This window comes from Saimiri boliviensis, chromosome 2 (assembly GCF_048565385.1).
Source record: "Saimiri boliviensis isolate mSaiBol1 chromosome 2, mSaiBol1.pri, whole genome shotgun sequence".
NCBI lineage: Eukaryota > Metazoa > Chordata > Mammalia > Primates > Cebidae > Saimiri > Saimiri boliviensis.
In genome coordinates this window covers 86684250-86709945 of record NC_133450.1, presented here as the reverse complement: position 1 = coordinate 86709945, position 25696 = coordinate 86684250, and the positions used below count along the sequence as shown (strand labels likewise).

Below are 25696 nucleotides of genomic sequence, written 5' to 3'. Positions count from 1 at the left end.
TAAATTAAGACATTGTGAAACTATTAGCTAAATTAAGTGCCAAAGATCCCATAGAATCTTTTAAAGAGAATGCAAAGGTAGGAGTACTTCAAGTAACACCACTGAAAGTGGAGGAAAAACCAGACAGTTAAAACAAAGTGCCCCCTTTACAGTGGTGGCCACATCTCACACAACCCTGCATCAAAGCCCTGCCCAGTAGCATCTGTTGGAAGCTCAAGAGCCCAAACGACCGTACTATCAGTCAGAGAAAGATGTTCAGAAATAAGAAATAAAACTGTGCTACAGGCCGGGCGCGGTGGCTCAAGCCTGTAATCCCAGCACTTTGGGAGGCCAAGGCGGGTGGATCACAAGGTCAAGAGATGAAGACCATCCTGGTCAACATGGTGAAACTCCATGTCTATTAAAAATACAAAAAATTGGCCAGGCGCGGTGGCTCAAGCCTGTAATCCCAGCACTTTGGGAGGCCGAGGCGGGTGGATCCCAAGGTCAAGAGATCGAGACCATCCTGGTCAACATGGTGAAACCCCGTCTCTACTAAAAATACAAAACATGAGCTGGGCATGGTGGCACGTGCCTGTAATCCCAGCTACTCAAGAGGCTGAGGCAGGAGAATTGCCTGAACCCAGGAGGCAGAGGTTGCGGTGAGCCGAGATCATGCCATTGCACTCCAGCCTGGGTAACAAGAGCGAAACACCGTCTCAACAACAACAACAACAACAAAAATACAAAGAATTAGCTGGGCATGGTGGCACGTGCCTGTAATCCCAGCTACTCAGGAGGCTGAGGCAGGAGAATTGCCTGAACCCAGGAGGCGGAGGCTGCGGTGAGCCGAGATCGCGCCATTGCACTCCAGCCTGGGTAACAAGAGCGAAACTCCATCTCAAAAAAACAACAACAACAAAAAAAACTGTGCTATAAGCAAGAGTCTATCAAATCCAGAACTAAGACTACCTACGATTCTCTTGTTGGGTACTGTGTTGTTAAGCACTAGAGAGCAGAGAGACCTCAGACAACACCACACCAAGTCTTGTGACCTAGCCTCCTAAACAGTAAAATTCAAGCAAAAGAACAGCTGTCATTTGGTAAGACTTTTCATGTAAGAAGACATATAAATTGGCGGGACGCAGTGGCTCATGCCTATAATCCCAGCAGTATCAGAGGCGAAGGCAAGAAAATCACTCGAACTTAAGAGTTTCAGACCAGCATGGGTCACATTGGGAGACGCTATCTTTATGAAAAATGAAAAATTACCCAAGCATGGTAGTGTACACCTAAGTCCCAGCTACTTGAGAAGCTGAGGAGGAAGGATTGCTTGAGCCCAGAAGTTTGAGATGCAGTGAGCTATATTTATCCCATTGCACCCCAGCCTGGGCAGCAGAGCGAAACCCTGTCTCAGAAACAAAAGGAATGCTGGGAAGATGGCCGCCTAAGAACAGCTCAGGACTTCAGCTCCCAGTGAAAGTGCAGAGGGTGATGAACGCCGCATTTCCAGACGAATTTTTATTGCCCACAGACCAGGAGATACCCAGGCAGAGGGGTCACCAGCGCCGCTGTTCCGGCTGGTGCAGCTGATTTGGTCCACATGGCTGCTTAGACCACGCCCTGTTGCGGTGGTTCTCTGTACAAAAGCCACTGGTCTGGGAGCCCTCTTAGCTGGCGATCGGAGCCCTGAGACGGCAGAGTTGCCCATTCATCTGAAATAGTGAGCCAGGCCAGGAGATTCCTAGGCAAAAAATCGGCCAGGAGCCGGCGCCGCTGTTTGAGCCAACTCAGTGAGTCGCAGCATGGGAGATCCCGGCGCCTTTTCAACAAGCGACTGGAACGCGGGGTCGTTCAACTTAAAAAATTTAAAAAAAAGACTTTTGAGTCAGGGAGCCAGGTGATCAGGCTTGGTTGGTCCCACCCCCCATCCCCAACAACAACGAAAACAAAAACAGTAATTGAAAACTCTCTGGGTTGAGTGTTTCACAGCAAGCACAGCTGAACCCAGGACAGTCCTGCTCTGTGGGGGAGGAGCATCCGCCATTACTGAGTCTCTCCACCACTACGGAGGCATGCCGCCGTTGCCGAGGCAACCCGCTGTTGCCTAGGCAACCTGCCACAACAGAAAGAGTCCGCCATAACAGAGGTGGGGCCACCGTTCTAACTACACCCATATAAACAGGACTGCAGGGAAGAGCACAGGGCAGCTGGGTGGAGCCCACAGCTGCTCAGCAAAGCCTCTGCAGGCAGACAGTGGCCAGGTGGGCTGCTAACTGGGCGGGGCAGACCTGAAAGAAAAAACAAAAAAGGCAGTAGTGCAACGGAAACTCATAAAGCCCCAACTCCCCGGGACAGAGCACCTGGGAACAAAAAGCTGTTTATGAGTTCAACTGCAGCAGACCTAAATGTACCTGCCCAGCAGCTCTGAATGAACAACAGAGCTCACAGCTCAGGGCTTAAGCCCCTATGAAAGATAGACTGCCAAAAGAGAGCCCGCATAGCCAAGTCAACTCTAAGCAAAAAGAACAAAGCAGGAGGCATCACACTACCGGACTTCAAACTATACTACAAGGCTACAGTAAACAAAACAGCATGGTACTGGTACCGAAACAGAGATATAGACCAATGGAACAGAACAGAGGCCTCACAGGAAAAACAACATACCCACAACCATCTGATCTTCGACAAACCTGACAAAAACAAGCAATGGGGAAAGGACTCCCTGTTTAATAAATGGTGTTGGGAAAACTGGCTAGCCATGTGCAGAAAGCAGAAACAGGACCCCTTCCTGACACCTTACACCAAAATTAACTCCAGATGGATTAAAGACTTAAACATCAGACCTAACACCATAAAAACCTTAGAGGAAAATCGAGGCAAAACCATTCAGGACATAGGTGTAGGCAAGGACTTCATGACCAAAACGCCAAAAGCAATGGCAACAAAAGCCAAAATAGACAAATGGGACCTAATCAAACTCCACAGCTTCTGCACGGCAAAAGAAACAGTCAGTAGAGTGAATCGGCAACCAACAGAATGGGAAAAAATTTTTGCAGCCTACCCATCTGACAAGGGGCTGATATCCAGAATTTACAAAGAACTAAAGCAGATCTACAAGAAAAAAACAAACAAGCCCATTCAAAAATGGGCAAAGGACATGAACAGGTACTTTACAAAAGAAGACATACAGGAGGCCAACAAACATATGAAAAAATGCTCATCATCACTGGTCATCAGAGAAATGCAAATCAAAACCACATTGAGATACCATCTCACACCAGTTAGAATGGCGATCATTAAAAAATCGGGAAACAACAGATGCTGGAGAGGATGTGGAGAAATAGGAACACTTCTACACTGTTGGTGGGAATGTAAATTAGTTCAACCATTGTGGAAGACAGTGTGGCGATTCCTCAAGGACCTAAAAATAGAAATCCCATTTGACCCAGCAATCCCATTACTGGGTATATATCCAAAGGATTATAAATCATTCTACTACAAGGACACGTGCACACGAATGTTCATTGCAGCACTGTTTACAATAGCAAAGACCTGGAACCAACCCAAATGCCCAACGATGATAGACTGGATAGGAAAAATGTGGTACATATACACCATGGAATATTACGCAGCCATCAAAAAGGATGAGTTCACGTCCTTTGTAGGGACATGGATGAACCTGGAAACCATCATTCTCAGCAAACTGACACAAGAGCAGAAAATCAAACACCGTATATTCTCGCTCATAGGCGGGTGCTGAACAATGAGAACACATGGACACAGGGAGGGGAGCACTACACATTGGGGTCCGTTGGGGGGAAATGGGGGAGGGGCGGGGGGTGGGGAGGTGGGAAGAGATAGCATGGGGAGAAATGACAGATACAGGTGAGGGGACGGAAGGCAGCAAACCACACTGCCATGTGTGTACCTATGCAACAATCTTGCATGTTCATCACATGTACCCCGAAACCTAAAATGCAATAAAATGCAATAAAATAAAATAAAAATAAAAAAAAAATAAAAAAAAAAAAAAGAAAGATAGACTGTCTCCTCAAGTAGCTCCCTGACCCCCACAGATCCTAAGAGTCACCTCATAAAGGAGAGAATGGACTGACAGTTGGTGAGCATCCTTCTGGGACAAAGACAGCGGAAGAGGAAGAAGTAACTTCAGCATCCACGAACTAGAAGCTCACTCAAGAGACCCAATCTGAAAGACGATAACTACAAAGACAACAGGTGGATAAACCCACAAAAATGGGAAGAAACCAGCGCAAAAAGGATGAAAACTCCCGAAACCAGAACACCTCTCCTCCTAAAAGGGATCACAACTCCTCACCAGCAAGGGAACCAGACCAGATGGAGAAGGAGGGTGATGAAATGACAGAATCAGACTTCAGAAGGTGGATAGTAAGAAACTACAGTGAGCTAAAAGAACATGTTCTAACCCAACGCAAAGAAAATAGGAACGTTGAAAAAAGACTGGACGAAATGCTAACGAGAATGGACAACATAGAGAGGATTATAAATGAATTGATGGAGCTGAAAAACACAACATGAGAACTTCGCGAAGCATGCACAAGTTTCAACAGCCGAATTGACCAAGCAGAAGAAAGGATATCAGAGGTCGAGGATCAACTCAATAAAATAAAAAGAGAAGGCAAGAACAGAGAAAAAAGCACAAAAAGGAATTAACAAAATCTTCAAGAAATGTGGGACTATTTAAAAAGACCTAATCTACGTTTGATAGGTGTACCTGAACATGACGGAGAGAATGAATCCAAGCTGGAAAATACTCTTCAGGATATTATGCAGGAAAACTTCCCCAACCTAGCAAGGCAGGCCAATATTCAAATCCAGCAAATACAAAGAACACCACAGAGATATTCCTCAAGAAGAGCAACCCCGCGGCACATAATCATCAGATTCACCAGGGTTGAAATGAAAGAGAAAATGCTAAGGGCAGCCAGAGAGAAAGGTCAGGTTACCCACAAAGGGAAGCCCATTAGACTCACAGCAGATCTCTCAGCAGAAACCCTACAAGCCAGAAGAGATTGGGGGCCAATATTCAACATCCTTAAAGGAAAGAACTGTCAACCCAGAATCTCCTATCCAGCCAAACTAAGCTTCATAAGTGAAGGAAAAATAAAATCCTTTGCGAACAAGCAAATACTCAGAGATTTCATCACCACCAAACCTGCTCTACAAGAACTCCTGAAAGAGGCTCTACACATATAAAGGAACAACCAGTACCAGCCACTCCAAAAACTAACAAAACAGCCGGGTAGCATCAAAATGACAGTATCAAATTCACACATAACAATACTATCCCTAAATGTCAATGGACTAAATGCCCCAATCAAAATACACAGACTGGCAAATTGGATAAAAAGCCAAAACCCATCAGTGTGCTGTATCCAGGAAACCCATCTTACATGCAAGGATACACAAAGGCTCAAAATAAAGGGATGGAGGAAGATCTACCAAGCAAATGGAAAGCAAAAAAAAAGCAGGAGTTGCAATTCTCATCTCTGATAAAACAGACTTTAAAGCAACAAAGATCAAAAGAGACAAAGAAGGACATTACATAATGGTAAAAGGATCGCTGCAACAAGAAGAGCTAACGATCCTAAATATATACGCACCCAATACAGGAGAACCCAGATACATAAGGCAAGTTCTTAATGACTTACAAAGAGACTTAGACTCCCACACAATAATAGTGGGAGACTTTAACACCCCATTGTCGATATTAGACAGATCAACCAGACAGAAAATCAACAAGGATATCCAGGACCTGAACTCAGACCTGGAACAAGCAAACCTAATAGACATTTACAAAACTGTCCACCCCGCCGGGCACAGTGGCTCAAGCCTGTAATCCCAGCACTTTGGGAGGCCGAGGCGGGTGGATCACGACATTGAGAGATCGAGACCATCCTGGTCAACATGGTGAAACCCCGTCTCTACTAAAAATACAAAAAACTAGCTAGGCGTGGTGGCGTGTGCCTGTAATCCCAGCTACTTAGGAGGCTGAGGCAGGAGAATTGCCTGAGCCCAGGAGGCGGAGGTTGCAGTGAGCCGAGATCGTGCCATTGCACTCCAGCCTGGGTAACAAGAGCGAAACTCTGTCTCAAAAAAAAAAAAAACTCTCCACCCCAAATCCACAGAATATACATTCTTCTCAGCACCACATCACACCTACTCTAAAACTGACCACATAATTGGCAATAAATCACTCCTCAGCAAATGCAAAAGAACGGAAATCATAACAAACGGTCTCTCAGACCACAGTGCAATCGAGTTAGAACTCAGAATGCAGAAACTAACTCAGAACCACACAGCTTCATGGAAACTGAACAACTTGCTCTTGAATGTTGACTGGATAAACAATGAAATGAAGGCAGAAATAAAGATGTTCTTCGAAACCAATGAGAATGAAGACACAACATACCAGAATCTCTGGGACACATTTAAAGCAGTCTCTAGAGGAAAATATATAGCAATGAGTGCCCACATGAGAAGAAAGGAGAGATCTAAAATTGACACCCTATCATCAGAATTGAAAGAGCTAGAGGAGCAAGAACAAAAAAACTCAAAACCTAGCAGAAGACAGGAAATAACTAAGATCAGAGCAGAACTGAAGGAAATAGAGACACAAAAACCTCTTCAAAAAAATCAATAAATCCAGGAGCTGGTTTTTCGAAAAGATCAACAAAATAGACCACTAGCCAGATTAATAAAAAAGAAAAGAGAGAATAACCAAATTGATGCAATAAAAAACGATAAAGGGGATATCACCACAGATTCCACAGAAATCCAAACCATCATCAGAGATTATTACAAACAACTCTATGCACATAAACTAGTAAACCTGGAAAAATGGATAAATTCCTGGACACCTGCATCCTCCCAAGCCTAAACCCGGAAGAAGTCGAAACCCTGAATAAACCAGTAACAAGGTCTGAAGTTGAGGCAGCAATTAAGAGCCTACCACCCAAAAAAAGCCCAGGTCCAGATGGGTTCACAGCCGAATTCTACCAGACATACAAAGAGGAGCTGGTACCATTCCATCTGAAACTATTCCAGACAATCCAAAAAGAGGGAATCCTTCCCAAATCATTTTATAAGACCAACATCATCCTGATACCAAAATCCGGCAGAGATTCAACAAGAAAAGAAAACTTCAGGCCAATATCCATGATGAACATAGATGCAAAAATCTTCAATAAAATACTGGCAAGCCGATTGCAACAGCACATCAAAAAGCTTATCCACCATGATCAAGTAGGATTCATCCCAGGGATGCAAGGCTGGTTCAACATATGCAAGTCCATAAACGTAATTCACCACATAAACAGAACCAAAGACAAAAACTACATGATTATCTCAATCGAAGCAGAGAAGGCCTTTGACAAAACTCAAGGGCCCTTTATGCTAAAAAACCCTTAATAAACTAGGTATTGATGGAACATATCTCAAAATAATAAAAGCTATTTACAACAAACCAACAGCCAATATCATACTGAATGGGCAAAAACTGGAAGCATTCCCTTTGAAATCTGGCACTAGACAAGGATGCCCTCTCTCACTACTCCTATTCAATATAGTACTGGAAGTTCTAGCCGGGGCAATCAGGCAAGAAAAAGAAATAAAGGGTATCCAAATTGGAAAGGAGGAAATCAAATTGTCTCTATTTGCAGATGACATGATTGTATATCTAGAAGACCCCATCGTCTCAGCCCAAAATCTCCTAAACTGATAAACAACTTCAGCAAAGTCTCAGGATACAAAATCAACATGCAAAAATCACAAGCATTCCTATACACCAGTAACAGACTTAAAGAGTTAAAGAGAGCCAAATCAAGAACGAACTGCCATTCACAATTGCTACAAAGAGAATAAAATACCTAGGAATACAACTAACAAGGAACGTAAAGGACCTCTTCAAGGAGAACTACAAGCCACTGCTCAACAAAATAAGAGAGGACACAAACAGATGGAGAAACATTCCATGTTCATGGTTAGGAAGAATCAACATCGTGAAAATGGCCATACTGCCCAAAGTAATTTACAAATTCAACACTATTCTCATCAAGCTACCAATGACCTTCTTCACAGAACTGGAAAAAACCACCTTAAACTTCATATGGAACCAAAAGAGAGCCCGCATAGCCAAGTCAATTCTAAGCAAAAAGAACAAAGCAGGGCCAGGATCGGTGGCTCAAGCCTGTAATCCCAGCACTTTGGGAGGCCGAGGTGGGTGGATCACAAGGTCAAGAGATCAAGACCATCCTGGTCAATATGATGAAATCCCGTCTCTACTAAAAATACAAAAAAATTAGCTGGGCATGGTGGCACGTGCCTGTAATCCCAGCTACTCAGGAGGCTGAGGCAGGAGAATCGCCTGAACCCAGGAGGCGGAGGTTGCAGTGAGCCGAGATCGCGCCATTGCACTCCAGCCTGGGTAACAAGAGTGAAACTCCGTCTCAAAAAATAAATAAACAAATAACAAAGCAGGAGGCATCACACTACCGGACTTCAAACTATACTACAAGGCTACAGTAATCAAAACAGCATGGTACTGGTACCAAAACAGAGATATTGACCAGTGGAACAGAACAGCGGCCTCAGAGGAAATACAACATATCTACAACCATCCGATCTTCGACAAACTGGACAAAAACAAGCAATGGGGAAAGGATTCCCTGTTTAATAAGTGGTGTTGGGAAAACTGGCTAGCCATGTGCAGAAAGCAGAAACAGGACCCCTTCCTGACACCTTACACCAAAATTAACTCCAGATGGATTAAAGACTTAAACATCAGACCTAACACCATAAAAACCCTAGAAGAAAATCTAGGCAAAACCATTCAAGACATAGGCCTAGACAAGGACTTCATGACCAAAACGCCAAAAGCAATGGCAACAAAAGCCAAAATAGACAAATGGGACCTAATCAAACTCCACAGCTTCTGCATGGCAAAAGAAACAGTCAGTAGAGTGAATTGGCAACCAACAAAAATGGGAAAAAATTTTTGCAGCCTACCCATCTGACAAGGGGCTGATATCCAGAATTTACAAAGAACTAAAACAGATCTACAAGAAAAAAAAAAAAAACAAGCCCATTCAAAAATGGGCGAAGGATATGAACAGACACTTTACAAAAGAAGACATACAGGAGGCCAACAAACATATGAAAAAATGCTCATCATCATTGGTCATTAGAGAAATGCAAATCAAAACCACATTGAGATACCATCTCACACCAGTTAGAATGGCGATCATTAAAAAATCTGGAGACAACAGATGCTGGAGAGGATGTGGAGAAATAGGACCACTTTTACACTGTTGGTGGGAGTGTAAATTAATTCAACCATTGTGGAAGACAGTGTGGTGATTCCTCAATGACCTAAAAATAGAAATCCCATTTGACCCAGCAATCCCATTACTGGGTATATATCCAAAGGATTATAAATCATTCTACTATAAGGACTCATGCACACAAATGTTCACTGCAGCACTGTTTACAATAGCAAAGACCTGGAATCAACCCAAATGCCCATCGATGATAGACTGGATAGGGAAAATGTGGTACATATACATCATGGAATATTATGCAGCCATCAAAAACGTTGAGTTCGTGTCCTTTGTAGGGACATGGATGAACCTGGAAACCATCATTCTCAGCAAACTGACACAAGACCAGAAAAACAAACACTGCATGTTCTCACTCATAGGTGGGTGTTGAACAATGAGAACACATGGACCCGGGGAGGGGAGCACTACACACTGGGGTCCGTTGGGGGGAAATGGGGGAGGGACGGGGGGGTGGGGAGGTGGGAAGAGATATGACAGATACAGGTGAGGGGAAGGAAGGCAGCAAACCACACTGCCATGTGTGTACCTATGCAACAATCTTGCATGTCCTTCACATGTACCCCAAAACCTAAAATGCAATAAAAAAAAAAAAGGATACGTCTACTGACTTTAAGAGTTTTGTGACAAAATTATTAAAAAAAGCTAAAGTACATTTTCTTCATGCTTGCTATTGCATGGTATAATTGGCAATTATATAATGCATTCTTTTCATGCTTCATATGCATGGTATAACTGGCAAAATAAGCCACAGTTAAATCTCTTTTTTTCTTTGGAGACTGGGTCTCAACTCTATTGCCCACGATGGACTGCAGTGGCACTATCGGGGCTAAGTGCAGTCTTGACATCCTGGGCTCAAGCGATCCTCCTACCTCAGCCTCCCTAACAGCTTAAACTACAGGTGTGTGCCAGCGTGCCTGGATAATTTATCTTTGTTTTTTTTGAGTCTCATTCTGTAGCCCAGCCAGCAGTGCAGTGGCGCAATCTTGGCTCAATGCAACCACCACCTTCCAGGTTCAGGCAATTCTCGTGTCTCAGCCTCCCAAGTAGCTAAGACTACAGGCATGTGCCACCACGCCCAGCTAATTTTTCTATTATTAGTAGAGATAGAGTTTCACCATGTTGGCTATCCTGGCCTCAAGTGATTCACCTGCCTCAGCCTTCCCAAGTGCTGGGATTATAGGCATGAGCCACTGCACCCAGCCAGTTTCTCTATTTTTTGTAGAGGTGAGGTTTCACCATGCTGCCCAAGCTGGTCTCAAACTGCTGGGCTCAAGCAATCTGCCTGCCTCACCCTCCCCAAGTGTTGAGATTACAGGGGTGAACCCCTGGGCCCAGTCTACACAATTTAATCTTAATCCTAAAATACTTTGAAGGGAAAAAAGAGGAAGCAAGAGTAAAAACTGAAGTCATGCACAACTTCTAGCATTTTGAAATCAATTCTCAGAAAACTGGGAGAGCCCAAGGAAGCACATTTAAGAGTAAGGTGACTAAAAATAAGCCATTGGTTCAGGTACCAGTGACATTTTTGCCCCAAACATTTCAAAAAATTCCCTATCTACAGAAAAACTGGAAGAATGACCCTCTAGATAGCCTTCATGTAGATCATGAACATGTGCCGCTTTCTCTGCCTCTCCCTCTGTAGGTATATTCACACACAATTTTTGCTATACCATGTGAAAGTGATTTGCAGATATCACAGCACATCCCTGCTGTTTCAGAAGCATATTCTAAAAAGTGCATTTCGTATCTATCCATACCACCATTCTCACATAAGAAACATTATCACCAGTGACTTTTTTTTTTTTTTTAAGCATCCAGGCAGTTCCTTTTAAAATGTCTCACATTCTGGATTTGCACATTTCCTCATGATTTAATCCATGTCAAACATTTTAGGCATGAATACCACATAGGTGATAATGTATACATCTTACTGCACAAGAAGGCATGGCAACTCAGATTGTCCACTAATGGTGATGCTGAGCTTAAACACTGGGTGAAGGTGGAAACCAGATCACTTCATTATAGATGTGCAGTTTTGCTACAGAATTAACTAGTATCTGTGGGATAATTTGAGACCATATGAATCTTGTTCCCCAAAATTATTCCATCTAATGATTTTTGCATGCATTGATCCTCCTTGCTTGAATAAATTATTACATTACAGGTTGAAAATTAGTGAGTTTCTAACTCTATCATTCTATTTTAATTAGCTGGTTTCTGATTTTTAAAAATGAACCCCTTTCATTTTCTGTATCATTATGGATCCATTAATCCCTTTTTTAATACATTATAATCTATTACTGTCATTATTCTTTTTAATGCTCAAATTCAGTCGGCTGGAGCCCTTTCAAACTAGTTCCTACGTCCCTCCCTCCCTTCCTATTTTATTGTGGTATAATTTTAGGTCACTGCAGCCTCAAACTCCGGGCTCAAAGGATCCTCCTGCCTCAGGCTCCCGAGTAGCTGGGACTACAGGCCCATGCTGCCATGACCAGCTCTATGTCCTTTTGATATGACCTCACTGATCTTTGAAAATTCGTGTGCTATCTGGCACAAATTGTTCTAGGCTCACCTTGTAGTTCCCCTGCCATAGCCCTAAAATCAGCAATTTCACTAAAGAGCAGTAGTTGCTAGTAGATAATGGTATTTAGTATACAAGATGTGGGCATGAAATAAGCTACTACTGAGTTGTCACTGTTTCTGAGCCCCTTTATTATGAATTTGCTGTTATTTCCAAAACATAGTAGGGATTTTCCTTTGTTTTTGTTTTGCTATTTCCTAGGTGAGGAATAACCTTCTGTTTTTAATTGTTAGTATTTTCTCTCTTAGGCCAGGCACGGTGGCTCACGTCTGTAATTCCAGCACTTTAAGAGGTCAAGGCGAGAAGGTCACCTGAGCCCAGGAGTTCCAGAGCAGCCTGAGCAACGTAGGGAGAGCCAATTTCTACAAAATACTTTAAAATGAGCCAGGCGTGATGGTGTGTGGATGGGTTCCTGCTATTCTCAAGTGGGAGGCTCACCTGAGCCCAGGTAATCGAGGCTGCAGTGAGCTGTGGTAGCAGCACTGCATTCTAGCCTGGATGACAAAGCAAGACCATGTATCATTTAAAAAAAAAAACAAAAAAAACTAACAACTACTGTTCTTATAGTGAAAATTTTAGTCCTTAATAACATGAATACATTTGTTTTATCCTACAATACACACAAAATAGTTCCAGGATTATACTAACAGATTACTATTAACCAATACTGAACCTACTAAGTAAACTTCACGTTACCACTTTAGTCCTGTTTTGTCATACTTTAAATCCCACTAAGGATGCACAGTCAGAATGCTGTGTTCAAGTTACAGATTTTTTCTTTTTAGAGGCAAGGTCTTGCTCTGTTGCCCAGGTTGGAGTGCAGTGGTATGATTCTAGCTCACTTTAGCCTTGAACTACTGGGCTCAAGCAATCCTCCTGCTTCAGCCCCCTGAGTACTAGGACTGCAGGTGTGCACCACCATAACCAGTTAATTTTTCCATTTTTTGTAGAGACAGGGGTCTTGCTAGCTACCCAGGCTGCCCTCGAACTCCTGGGCTCAAGCAATCTTCCTACCTCTGCCTCCCAAAGTGCTAGGATTACAGGTAAGAGTCACCAGACCTGAACAAGCACTTAAATTAATTCTGTGTTCTGTTACCAAGTTCACATGTAGTTATCCTGTTTATATCCACTTAATTACAATTTAAAGTTTGCATAAAATATTTACACTGTTCACAAGTCAAAAAAGTTATACTGTATTATGAAGTCAATAAAAAGTTACAATCAGAAGTCTCTCATCCTCAACCTCTACCCTGTTCCCACAGAACCCCACAGTATCCACTTCATTCCTTCTTTTATTCCTCCTGTACCAAAAAATACACACATACACACACACACACACACACACACACACACACACACAAACTTTCTTGCATAAAATGTGAACTACAATATACAAATGTGCAGGTGAACAGCTCCACTATGCTACCCTGGTGACCTTGCCTATATCCATATAAGCCACAAAGTCCAAGGCCTAAACCACCACTGATCTGTCCTGGCAAAATGCTTAGTGATCCTCATGGAAAAGGAGGGGATGGCAAGTGTGGGCAGAGCTGCCTACCAGCCATTTCCCACTGGGAGGTTGTCACGAGACAGCTTCTTCTTATTTTTTTTGGAGACAGTCTCGCCCTATACCCCAGGCTGGAATGCAGTGGCACAATCTCAGCTAAACGCAACTTCTATCCCCCGGGTTCAAGTAATTCTCCTGCCTCAACGTCCTAAACAGATGGGATTACAGGTGCCTGCCACCACACCTGGCTAATTTTTGTATTTTCAGTAGAGAAGGGGTTTCACCATGTTGGCCAGGCTGGTCTCGAACTCCTGACCTCAGGTGATGTGCCTGCCTTGGCCTCCCAAAGTGCTGGAATTAAGGCATGGCACCCGGCCAAGTCAGCTTCTTATTCCCTCAGTTCTAATCAAGTTTTCTGCTGTGCTGCTGTCAGGGTATAGCTGCAGACTAGAAGGCTGCTTAGCAGTAGTCTAGAACTGGCTTCTCCACAACAGTGTACCCGTGGCTTGCACTGCAGCTCTCCAGCTCCATTTGTTTCCGTGTTATCCTTTCTGCCATGTGAAACAAAGACCCAGGGAGCTGCCATCCTTGGCTACTCATCTGAATCTGAAAGTGGCTCATTCTATTCTTACCGGCTAGATCAGTCAGGCCTTGGGCCTTCCTTTGTCTTGTGTGTTTGACAACTTGCTTGTTTCACTTAACATAGTATCTAAGAAATTATACGTTATCAGTTGTTAGTGGCCTTCTTCATTCTGTACAACTCTATAATGCATAAGTGCACCTTAGCACAATCAACTCAGTTCTACCAGAATTGTTCCAAGTAGCTTGCTTGCTTGCTTTCCCAAGAGACAGGGGTCTCTCTATGTTGCCCAGGCTGGATTTGAACTCCTAGGCCTGGGCTTCAATGATCCTCCTGCCTCAGCTTCCCAAGTAACTAGAGCTACAAGCACAGGCCACCATGCCCGTTTCCAAGAAGTGTTCCTTTGGGCCTTTGGACTTTTAGCAATTGCCTCAGGCCAGGCATGGTGGCTCACACCTTAAATGCTAACACTCTGAGAGGACAAGGTGGGCAGACTGCTTGAGCCAAGTTTGAGGCTAGCCTAGGCAACATAGCAAAACACTGTCTCTACAAAACATTACGAAAATTAGCCAGACATGGTCATGCCTGCCTGTGGTCCCCACTACTCAGGCAGGAGGATCACTTGAGCCTGGGAGGTCAAAGATGCAGTGGGCTATGATCGCACCATTATACTCCAGCCTATGCAACAGAGACCCTCTCTCAAAAACAAAACAAAAGCAACTGCTTCAAGGATAGTGTTGTACAAAGGCCTTTCATATCAAGAGGGACTAAAATATAGCCTAATTAATTTTTTAAATCCACCACTCACCCATTTTCCTTGTCCTAGAACCTTCTGAGACAAGCAGGAAGCGGCTGCTGCTACCTTAGAAGGATGATAATGCACCATATCGTAGTCAATCAGAGTCAGCTCCATCAAATATTTGGCTAAAGTGTGCTGTTCAACATCAACCTAAAAAAGAACAGCCAGGGACGCTAAGAATCACAACTGTAATTACAATCTTGCACAATTCTGCGTGATGGCCTAGGAACTCAAATTTACTTAACTCATCCTTCTCAAGGATTATTCTATTCTACAATATGTTGTAAACGCAGATCATGAGGGCCTTTTTCTCTTAATAACTAGAGGTAAGAAATAAGACTTATCTAAAGGATGTGTCCTATAAATTAATAAGCCTTCCTTTAACTAGGTCAAGGTTTCTTGGATGAGACACTAAGCGAAAATAGTCTCTTACAGAGTTGGAGGCACTTACCTCCCCGGCTTTTGATGCTCGCCTTAAGAAGTGTAGTGGCAAGGGTCGACCCAACTCAAATTTCAGTTCTTTCAAAATTAGAGTTTCCATTTCTCGGATTTGGGAACTGGTATAAGCATTGTCTGTGATGTAAACAAAGTCTTCAATATTTGGAGAAAACATCTCCTCATACTTGGAAGCCAAGAGCAGAGCAGTAATCCCAACTAATTGAAGCTTCTTCCGGGAAACTGGCTGAACCTGACGGAAAATGAAAGTATCAAAAGTCACACCAACCAAGAAGAGTGAAGCTTTGGATGGGAGAAGGGGAAAGGGAACCAAGACCTAGAAAAGTGCACACTGCCTTTGCTCATGACCCTCTTAAGGGCACAGGAGACCTGAATGTTCCACCACTGATCATGACAGCTATCTGTAACTGAGCACTCTGTGCTAGGCACCGTGCTAAGATTCTAACACATTATCTCATCCAAATTCTCACAAAAATTCTAGGAAGCACGTATTTTATTCCTCCATTACAAGTAGATGGCCTGAGAACAGATTCAGACACCATGCCAAGATCATTCAATTGCCAAGAAGGGAAGAATCCAAGCCTGAATACCAAGCTCCTAGTCACTCTTCCGACAACTTCATCCTCACTTGGGTGTCCGTGGCAGCCCTGACCTGATATACTCAGCATGGGCTGAAATGAGATGAGACCAAGCAAAAAAGTGAGAATTTAATGGATGGCTCATTTCCTTAATCCTTACACCAAAAGCATACCCATTGTTCCGCTTGGAAAAACTTTCACTAATGCTTTGGAGTCAGGGAGACTCTCAGGCTACGGTAAAGAGTTTCCCTTAATTGCCATTATTATTTTTTTCTCCCAAATTGGGACTTGTCACTTTTCTTGCTTCAACTCTCATTATTAAAAATCTACCATGGCTGACTGAACACAGTGACTCACGATTATAATCCTAACACTTTGATAGGCCGAGATGGGCAGATCACTTGAGCTAAGGAGTTCAACACCAGCCAGGGCAACAGGGCAAAAACCCATCTCTATAAAAAATCAAAACCTTAGCTAGTTGTGGTGACATACAGCTGTGGTCCCAGCTACTCGGGAGGCTGAGGCAAGAAGGCTGGGCTGACCTTACAGCAATGCCCAATATTGGTCAGCATCATGAAAGGCTTCACACGCTTAGATTACTTCCCTTTTTAGTATCTCAAGTTCTTTGGCTTCTCACACTTTGATTTTTGGTCTTTTTTTCAGAAGTACTCAATTTAGTTTTCTATCCACCAAGCATAAATGCAATGTTCAATGAGCCACTGGCGTGAAGTCCCTGAAGCCATGCCTACCTGTAAAAATCGATCCATAATGGCAACACACATGTACAGAGTCTCCTGCAGAAGCCTAAACTTGGAGTGGACTTGCACCAGCCAGTCTACCAGGATGGCACGCATGCGTCCATTTATATCTCTTCCATCTAAGAAATGTGGGTTTATGGACTGCAAAACCTGTAGGCAGAATCAAAAGTTTAAAAAGCTAATCTTATTTCCTTCTCAGCAGTGTGGTAAATTCCACATGCTTATACAACCAAAATACAAAGGCCCACACACCTCCAGCTGCCTGAGATACTGATAGATATCCTTAACGTAGTCACTGCAGAGTTGAGGGTTCTCCCAATCTTCATTATCAATGTCCTCAATTTTGCAAAGCAAGGCATCAGAAAAAGCTTGGCAGAGATTCTCTTCCTTCATGGAGATATCTTCAGGTGTGGAAGAAGGACCCTACAGCCACAAATTAAGGCACAGGTAGGAGCAGCCTTAAACCACAAATACATCCAGGGCCAAGTGGCTTAATCATCAATATTATATGCACATTTGAATTATATTAAAGACAAAACATAACAAGAGGTGAATAATTCAAGATATATAAGATGAAAGTTCTTCAAGAGACACTTCTCTGTCTAAAACTCTCTAATTTCACTCAAACTGAAAACTTGAGTCCTCCCAATGGCCTACAGACCCTATACAACCTGGCCCTCCCCACTTCCCTCACTGACCCATCTCCTGCTTCTCTCCCTTGACTGCTTCACTCCAGCCAAGCTCTTCTTACCCAGAATGCTGTTACCTCTATGTCCATATGGGTATTTCTTACCTTCTTCAAGTTTTGCTTAAATGTTACATTCTCAATGAAGTCTGTCCTGACTCCTATTTAAAATTATCTGTCCAGGCACAGAGGCTCACGCCTGTAATCCTGGCACTTTGGGAAGCCAAGGCAGGCAGATTACTTAAGCCCAGGAATTCAAGACCAGCCTGACCAACATGGCAAAATACCATCTCTACCAAAAAAAAAAAAAAAACAACTTAGCCAGGCTTGGTGGTATGCACCTGTAGTCCCAGCTACTCAGGAGGCTGAGGCAGGAGAATAGCATGAACCTGGGAGGCAAGGTTGTAGTGAGCCAAGATCACGCCAGTGCATTCCAGCCTGGGCTGGATGGAGCAAGACCCCATTTCAAAACCAACCAAATAAACAACAAACAAAATTATCAACTGCCTCCAATCCCTATCCTCCCACCATAACCATGTATGTCTCATCTCTGTTTTTTTCGCATAGAACCTATACTTCTAATATACAATAGTGTATATAGTATGTGTATTATTTTCTGTCTACCTCTGCCAGAAAGTAAGCTTTCAAAGCTTAAGTTTTGCCCACTAAGGTACCTCAAACGTCTAAATAATCCCTCAGAGTAGGTGCTAAATAAGTGAAAGAAACCTCACCACCTGGGTTCTAAGATTACTGGAGCTGATCATTCTACTTTAGTAGCAACCTCTTCTGTAGTATATTTTCTTCTGTTCAACTAATTTATTCCAAATTGAAAAACTGGTAACTAAAAAGCAGAAAAGCACATTCCAGTCTATGAATAAAATAGGAGAAGGAAGCAAAGACTGAGCAAGTATATCACTTTCTTATGCTGACTAGGGGATTATTTATAAAAATTATGTAAATTAAAAATTTATAAAGTAAGTTAAAACAACTATTTATTAATAAAATATAAATAAATCATTGTTTTAAACAGAAGTACTTCTGCAAGTAAAAGTAAAATCCTAAGTAAAATCCTAAGATGTAAGAATAAACTTAGTAAAATCCTAAGTAAAATCTGCAAGTAAAAGTAAAATCCTAGCAAAATCCTAAGATGTAAGAATATATATTAAGCTAATAAAATATTTTTTTAAAAGAGGAGGCTTTATGATAGAACAATTTTAATTTACACTAAAGCTGAATAATTTCCAGTCTTAGAGGATAGAACAATAACGACAACAAAAAAAGAGCAGTGTAAAACATCTCCTACTCTCTTAAATAAAAAGTCTTAAACTGAGGAAGGAGCAGGTCAGCAAGAGGTATGCAGGCATGCAGGACATTCATTCAAGCATTTGAGAACCAGGCCAAGTGCAGTGGCTGGTGCCAATAATCCCAGCACTTTGGAAGGCTGAGGCGAGCAGATTGCTTCAGCTCAGGAGTTCAAGGCCACCATGGGCAACATGGCAAAACCTCTCTTCTACAAAAAATATAAAAATCAGCCAGGCATGGTGGCACAAACTTGGGAGGCTAAAGTGGGTGAATTACCTGAACCCAGGAGAGCGAACTGCAGTGAGTGGTGATTATGCACTGCACTTCAGCCTAGAGACAGAGTGAGATGGGTGGAAGGAAGGAAAGGAAGGAAAGGGAGGGAAGGGAGGGAAGGGAGGGAGGAAGAAATGAAAAAGAAAAGAAGAAAAGAAAAGAGGAAAGAGAAGAAGAAGAAAAGAATTTGAGAACCTGAAACCTCAAAGAGCTATAACAAATGAGTAGAAGCACCCAGGGTACCAGAGAGGGTATGACCTTAAGGAAGACGAACAGACAAAAGGAAACCAAAGAAAATCAAGGCAATTCTGGGAAATGCAAATTGATTTGAGATGTTGGCAGGATAGCAAGTGAGGTGTGAGAAGATGGGCTGAAAAGCTGAACAAGAGCTGTGCTAAGCAGCTTAGATTTTATCCAAAGGTAAGGTGAAACAACTGAAGGAGTTTAACAAGTGACTGGAATCAGATTTGCATTTTAATAAGCATATGTAGCTTCAGCTGAAGGTGAGCTTTTTCAAGGATAAGCATTACCACCCACCCTTGGAAGAGGAGTCAGTACCAAAAAGTCTAGTGTAAGGAGTCAGAGGTTATCATGTGCTATTATAGCAGTTTAGAATGTTTATCTGGCTCCTATTAAGAAGTGCAGCTGCCAGGCGCGGTTGCTCAAGCCTGTAATCCCAGCACTTTGGGAGGCCGAGGCGGGTAGATCACAAGGTCAAGAGATCGAGACCATCCCAGTCAACATGGTGAAACCCCGTCTCTACTAAAAATACAAAAATTAGCTGGGCGTGGTGGCACCTGCCTGTAATCCCAGCTCGGGAGGCTGAGGCAGGAGAATTGCTTGAACCCAGGAGGCGGAGGTTGCGGTGAGCTGAGATCGTGCCATTGCACTCCAGCCTGGGTAACAAGAGCGAAACTCCGTCTCAAAAAAAAAAAAAAAAAAGTGCAGCTGAGTTTAGCCATATCCAAAAGCCACCAGGGGCTGGGTGTGGTAGCTATCTATGATCCCAGCACTTTGGGAGGCCAAAGTGGGAAGACTGCTTATGCCCAGGAGTTTGAGACCAACCCGAGCAACATAATGAGATCTTGTCCATCAATTAATAACAAAAGCCACTAGGATAAGACAAAGATTCTTGCCCTGGCCCTTAATTTAGAATTCCTTGATTCTTTTTGAACTCCAATATACTTTTATTATTTTAAGACCCTTTCTAAGATCTGGTCAGGTAATCTGCTCTAGCTATGACTCCTGAGTACCTCTCTTAAGTGTGCATCTATCTCTGTGACAGATAAAGCCATGCTTTTACTCCTATGTTCTCCAACTTGACTGGGAGCTTCTCTGGGAAGAGTCCATGGTTTATTCAACTTGTTTCCCCAGTGTCCAGCAAACAAGGGACTAGAAAAGGCCTTCCTCATCCTTTCGAACTACTGTGTTTACCAAAGCCTCATTAATCAGAAAAAAAAAAAAAAAAAAAAAAAAAAAAAAAACCACACCATTTTCTCCAAAAACTGCAGGATAATAAGCTTCAGTGAATACCTGCAAAGGACTGGAACTCTTCTGAGGTCTCCGCCAGGGCACTTTGTGATGCACTTGTGTCAACTGCTACAAAGAAAGAAACCTGCCCTCCAGTGTTGCAGATAGGATAGTACAAATTTGGTTACAAGACTAGGAACAACTGCTTATCACTGACACATGGCTTATGTTGTCATCTTTCCAGGAAAATTGCTAGAAACCTGTGTGCCTGTTGTGGCATTTCCACAACAGGGATTGGCTCTAAAGAACAGTGATTAAAAAAAAAAAAGAACAGTGATAACCCTGCAGATAGAGCTGGTGACAAAATAAAAGCCAGAGAGCTGACCAGAGATGGGCAGGCAGAGGGACTCACCTGCCGGAAGGTGGGGTTCTACCTAAATCATGGAATTAAGAGATTCCTCCACTACTGTCTTTCTCCGAGGGAAATGATTTGAATTGGAAATAACTGTTGTTATTCCTGATAACTTCTAAATCTAGAACATGTAGCTTTATGTTTCAACCCTGCAACTGATTTTTGTACGAACTGAGCTAAAGGTCCATAATGCTTTATCTCAAACAGTGGCCTTAATTTTGCCAGGAAGAGAGAGAAAAAGGAGTCAGCCAAGCAGTAAAGGAAACACAAAAGGGTGAAGTTGTGCAGGTCACAGGAGAAAACTATTTTTCCCTTTGTTTCTTTCTTATTTTGGATTGTTGTTTTTAAAAAAAAAAAAAAAAAAAAAAACTCTTCTTTCCTTCTTCTCTAACTTGAACAGTAATATATACTCAAGGTAAGTCTCAAGGAAAAAAATGAAAGTCAATCTTAAGTCCAATATAATACTCAAAAATAAATACCATCAATATGCTGCATACAAATGTACATTTTAAAAGCAAATCTGGGGTTGCACTGTTTATATACTGCTATAATCAGATTTTTCCACTGAATGGCACAAGCATTTTGATGCCTTGAAATATTCTACTAAAACATATTTATGGTTGCATAGTATTTCCTTAAATGAATTTAACTAGGATATTTCTCTACTCTTTAAGAGACATTCATCATAGCACTATTTACAAGTACTTGATTATCCCTCTGATCATTTACTTTGTATAAAAAACAGACCTACTGCAGCCAGGCGTGGTGGCTCACGCCTGTAATCCCAACATTTAGGGAGGCCAAGGCAGGTGGATCACCTGAGGTCAGGAGTTCAAGACCAGCCTGGCCAACATGGTGAAACCCCGTCTTTACTAAAAAATACAAAAAATTAGCCAGGCGTGGTAGCAGGCGCCTGGAATCCCAGCTACTCAGTAGGCTGAGACAGGAAAATTGCTTGAACCCAGAAGGCAGAGGTTGCAGTGAGCAGGGATAGAGCCACAGCACTGCAGCCTGGGAGACAGAACAAGACTCTGTCTCCCACCAAAAAATACATAATATATATTTATATATTTATATTATATAAACAAATATTTGTATATATTTATATATAACATATAAATATATATATTTATTTTATATATAGTTATATATATTACATATATGTATTATAAAATTATTTTATATATATAGCCAAACTGTCCTCCTGCGATGTGGGAGAAACCACATTCAAATTGTTACACAAGTAAAATTTTCTGTACAACTCCTAAGAGAACTGCTGGGCACACTGGTGCATGCCTGTATCCCACCTACTCGGGAGGCTGAGGCTGGAGGATCGCTTGAGTCCAGGAGTTCTGGGCTGTAATGAGCTACACTGATCAGGTGTCTGCACAAAGTTCAACATCAATATGGTGACTTCCTGGGAGTAGGGGACCACCAGATTGCCTAAGGAGAGGTGAACCGGCCCAGGTCGGAAATGGAGCAGGTCAAAACTCCCGTGCTTATCAGCAGTGGGATCGTGCCTGTGAATAGCCACTGCACTCCAGCCTGGGCAACACAGCAAGACCCCATCTCTTAAAAAAAAAAAAAATTAAAAGAACAGAAACAAAAAAAAAAAACAACTCCTAAGAGACCAAGGTCTGAAAACTAGCCTTTAGGTTTGGCTTTCAGGAAGTCATTATTACAGAAGCCTTCAAGGGAAGGCCTCTTAAAGAAGTTTCATCTCAACTATTTGTTCTAAGCTTTAGTCCTCATAAACAGCAAAGTGCTTTCAACCATCATCTCTGTGGAGAAAGCTAATGAATCCATTCCTTACCTTCAGATGTTGCTTCCACATTTCCAACTGCATTTCCAGGCAGACGTTCCTCTGTTACCTCAACAAATGTGAAGCCAAACAGGATACCTTTCCCAAAGCTACCTCCCTCTCCTGCCTTTCCTACTTTTTGCTCATTTATTGCATAACTGGTTTAACACCCAAGTAGTTAAGCATCCCACTCCTGCACTCCAAGCCATGTGTCCAAAGTATTCTGAAATACAAGATGATATCCCTGAAAGGAGTTCTGAGACATCCTAACACATTTCATGTTGTCTTCTCACACCCAGTATTGATACTGGTGTATGGGCAGGTGCTTAGGGAAGATGAGGCTAGCTCAAGACCCTCATCAGCTCTTGCTTGGACAAGTGTGACACCTCCTAACTTAACTTCCTGCATTGTTTTCCTCATTTCCCTACTCCTCAAAACTTTGTTTCCTCAGTTCTAATGGCATAAAAATCCAAATTCCAAGACCTTCAAATCCAACTGCCACCTTCTTCCCAGCCTTATCTTCTGCTTCCTCACACAAGCCACCTTCCTCAGTTTAGTCTTTCAGACTCCTTAACCAAAGGACTAATTATAAGTCCATTTCCACTTTGGTACCTTGATCTTGCTGCTACTTTGTTCTCCAAAAAGGTGCCCTATCAACTTCTCTCTACCCCTAAAAATCCCACTCGCGGTGAAACCCCGTCTCTACTAAAAATACAAAAAATTAGCTGGGCATGGTGGCGCGTGCCTATAATCCCAGCTACTCAGGAGGCTGAGGCAGGAGAATTGCCTGAACCCAGGAGGCGGAGGTTGCGGTGAGCCGAGATCACGCCATTGCACTCCAGCCTGGGTAACAAGAGCAAAACTCCGTCTCAAAAAAAAAAAAAAAAAAAAAAAAAAATCCCACTCACTCCATGAATTTTCCCAACCATTTCATCCTTTATTTGGGTATTACGGTAAATAACCTTATTATTCAGGGTTGTAATTCTCCTCCTGCCTCAGCCTCCCAAAGTGCTGGGATTACAGTCATAAGCCACCATGCCCAGCTTCAAGGTCATAATGTTAAATTAAGTAGCATCATTTAAAAGGTGTATATACAGCTGGGCATGGTGGCTCACACCTGTAATCCCAGGACTTTGGTAGGCTGAGGCAAGCGGATCATGAGGTCAGGAGTTCAAAACCAGACTGGCCAACATGGTGAAACCCCGTCTCTACTAAAAAAAACACAAAAATTAGCTGGGCATGGAGGCTCATGCCTATAATCCCAGCTACTTGGGAGGATGAAGTAGAAGTGCTTGAACCGGGACCTGGGAGGCGGAGGCTGCAGTGAGCCGAGATCATGCCACAGCACTCCAGCCTGGGCCACAGAGCAAGACTCCATCTCAAAGAAAAGAAAAGAAAAGATATATATACTCATTTCCTACACTGCTGATTCAAAGCAGAGCTCTAGCTACGTATGTCTGTTAAAAGGTGCAGCAATGATAAAGGCACCTTTGTAGTCTGGCTAAAGCAGGCTACCTCATTAAGTATGTCTGTAAATTCATAACTTCCTACCTTTGAAGCCAACGTTTCCATTTGTACTGGTTTGACAGAAGCAGTAGGTTTCAGTTGTTTGGTGACATTTGCTGTTTTGGTGGGTTGAAATGGTACTTTGGAGTTCTGAGCTTTCTATAAGGAAAAAGAAACATAAATAGGGCAAGAGAGCCAGGGTGAGGAGACTAAGCAAAATAAAGAATCAGCCTGTGTGTGCACGTTCAGTCCTCACTATTCCCTTACACTCTACAGAATCAGCCTCTGTGTGCACATTCTGTCCTCACTGTTCCCTTATAGTCTACAGCAGGTATCCCCAAACTTTTTACACAGGGGGCCAGTTCACTGTCCCTCAGACAGTTGGGAGGGCCGCCACATACTGTGCTCCTCTCACTGACCACCAATGAAAGAGGTGCCCCTTCCTGAAATGTGGCGGGGGTGGGGGGAGCTGGATAAATGGCCTCAGGGGGCCGCAGTTTGGGGACGCCTGCTCTACAGAATCAGCCTCAGTGTGCACGTTCCATCCTCACTGTTCCCTTAGACTCTATAAAATCAGCCTGTGTGTGCACATTCAGTCCTCACTGTTACCTCACACTCTACAGAATCAGCCTCTGTGTGCACGTTCTGTCCTCACTGTTACCTCACACTCTACTGGATCAGCCTCTGTGTGTACGTTCAGTCCTCATCGTTGTTACCTTAGCTACTTGTGCTGCTCTGGTTGTAACTTTATTTCCAATTTCTTCTAAAACAGTTCGCCTAATAGTCACATGACTCTTAGCTTTAGAATGAACACCAGTGTCGATATTCTCCAAATCACTGGAAACCTGAAAAAAACAAAAAAAAAGGTAATGAAACCTTGAAAGAATTTGGAATACTTTGCTAATGTTAGATATTCAAATTTAGAATTGCTTTGGAAAAGGACAATACATCAAGATCTATTTGCAAGATGGAAAGTTACATTTTAGGGAGTCTAAATATGCTATTTGTGATTAATAACATCACTCTAAATTAGGCAAATCACCCATCTACTTTATCTGTAATCAAGATCCTCCCAGTAACCTTTCAAAACCATTCTGAGTACTCCAGTGGGCCCCTAAGATAATGTCAAAGCTGATTACTATTTAATGATTATTTCTCTTACAGTACACTTGTATCACCTGTTAGAGATCCATGTAAGTTAAAGGCATATACTTAAAAACCTTCCTTTACACAGCTTGGTAACAAGTACAATTAAGACGAAACATTAAAAAGCTGTAATATTAATAGTTAATAAGTCTGGCTGTTTAAAAACCAGATGTTTAAAACCTAAACTAGCTTTGCTTCTTATGCCACTTTACAAATAAGAAATACTCCTGCCGGCGCGGTGGCTCAAGCCTGTAATCCCAGCACTTTGGGAGGCCGAGGCCGGTGGATCACGAGGTGAAGAGATCGAGACCATCCCGGTCAACATGGTGAAACTCCGTCTCTACTAAAAATACAAAAAATTAGCTGGGCATGGTGGCACGTGCCTGTAATCCCAGCTACTCAGGAGGCTGAGGCAGGAGAATTGCCTGAACCCAGGAGGCGGAGGTTGCGGTGAGCCGAGATCGTGCCATTGCACTCCAGCCT

The 25696-nt window shown here is 42.7% G+C and overlaps 1 protein-coding gene across 2 annotated transcripts in view; it reads right to left on the bottom strand.

The window, feature by feature from the left end:
* The window catches only part of CCNB2 (cyclin B2), a 35849-nt gene that overhangs the window by 8149 nt on the left and 2004 nt on the right, over positions 1–25696 (bottom strand). For both annotated transcript variants that reach the window (XM_074393842.1, XM_074393843.1), the window contains exons 2-7: positions 24784–24912; positions 24113–24226; positions 16871–17041; positions 16610–16768; positions 15278–15514; positions 14836–14976 (exon numbers count right to left, since the gene is read on the bottom strand). In XM_074393842.1, coding sequence (XP_074249943.1) covers positions 14836–14976; positions 15278–15514; positions 16610–16768; positions 16871–17041; positions 24113–24226; positions 24784–24912 — 951 coding nt within the window. The remainder of the gene's footprint in view (positions 1–14835; positions 14977–15277; positions 15515–16609; positions 16769–16870; positions 17042–24112; positions 24227–24783; positions 24913–25696) is intronic.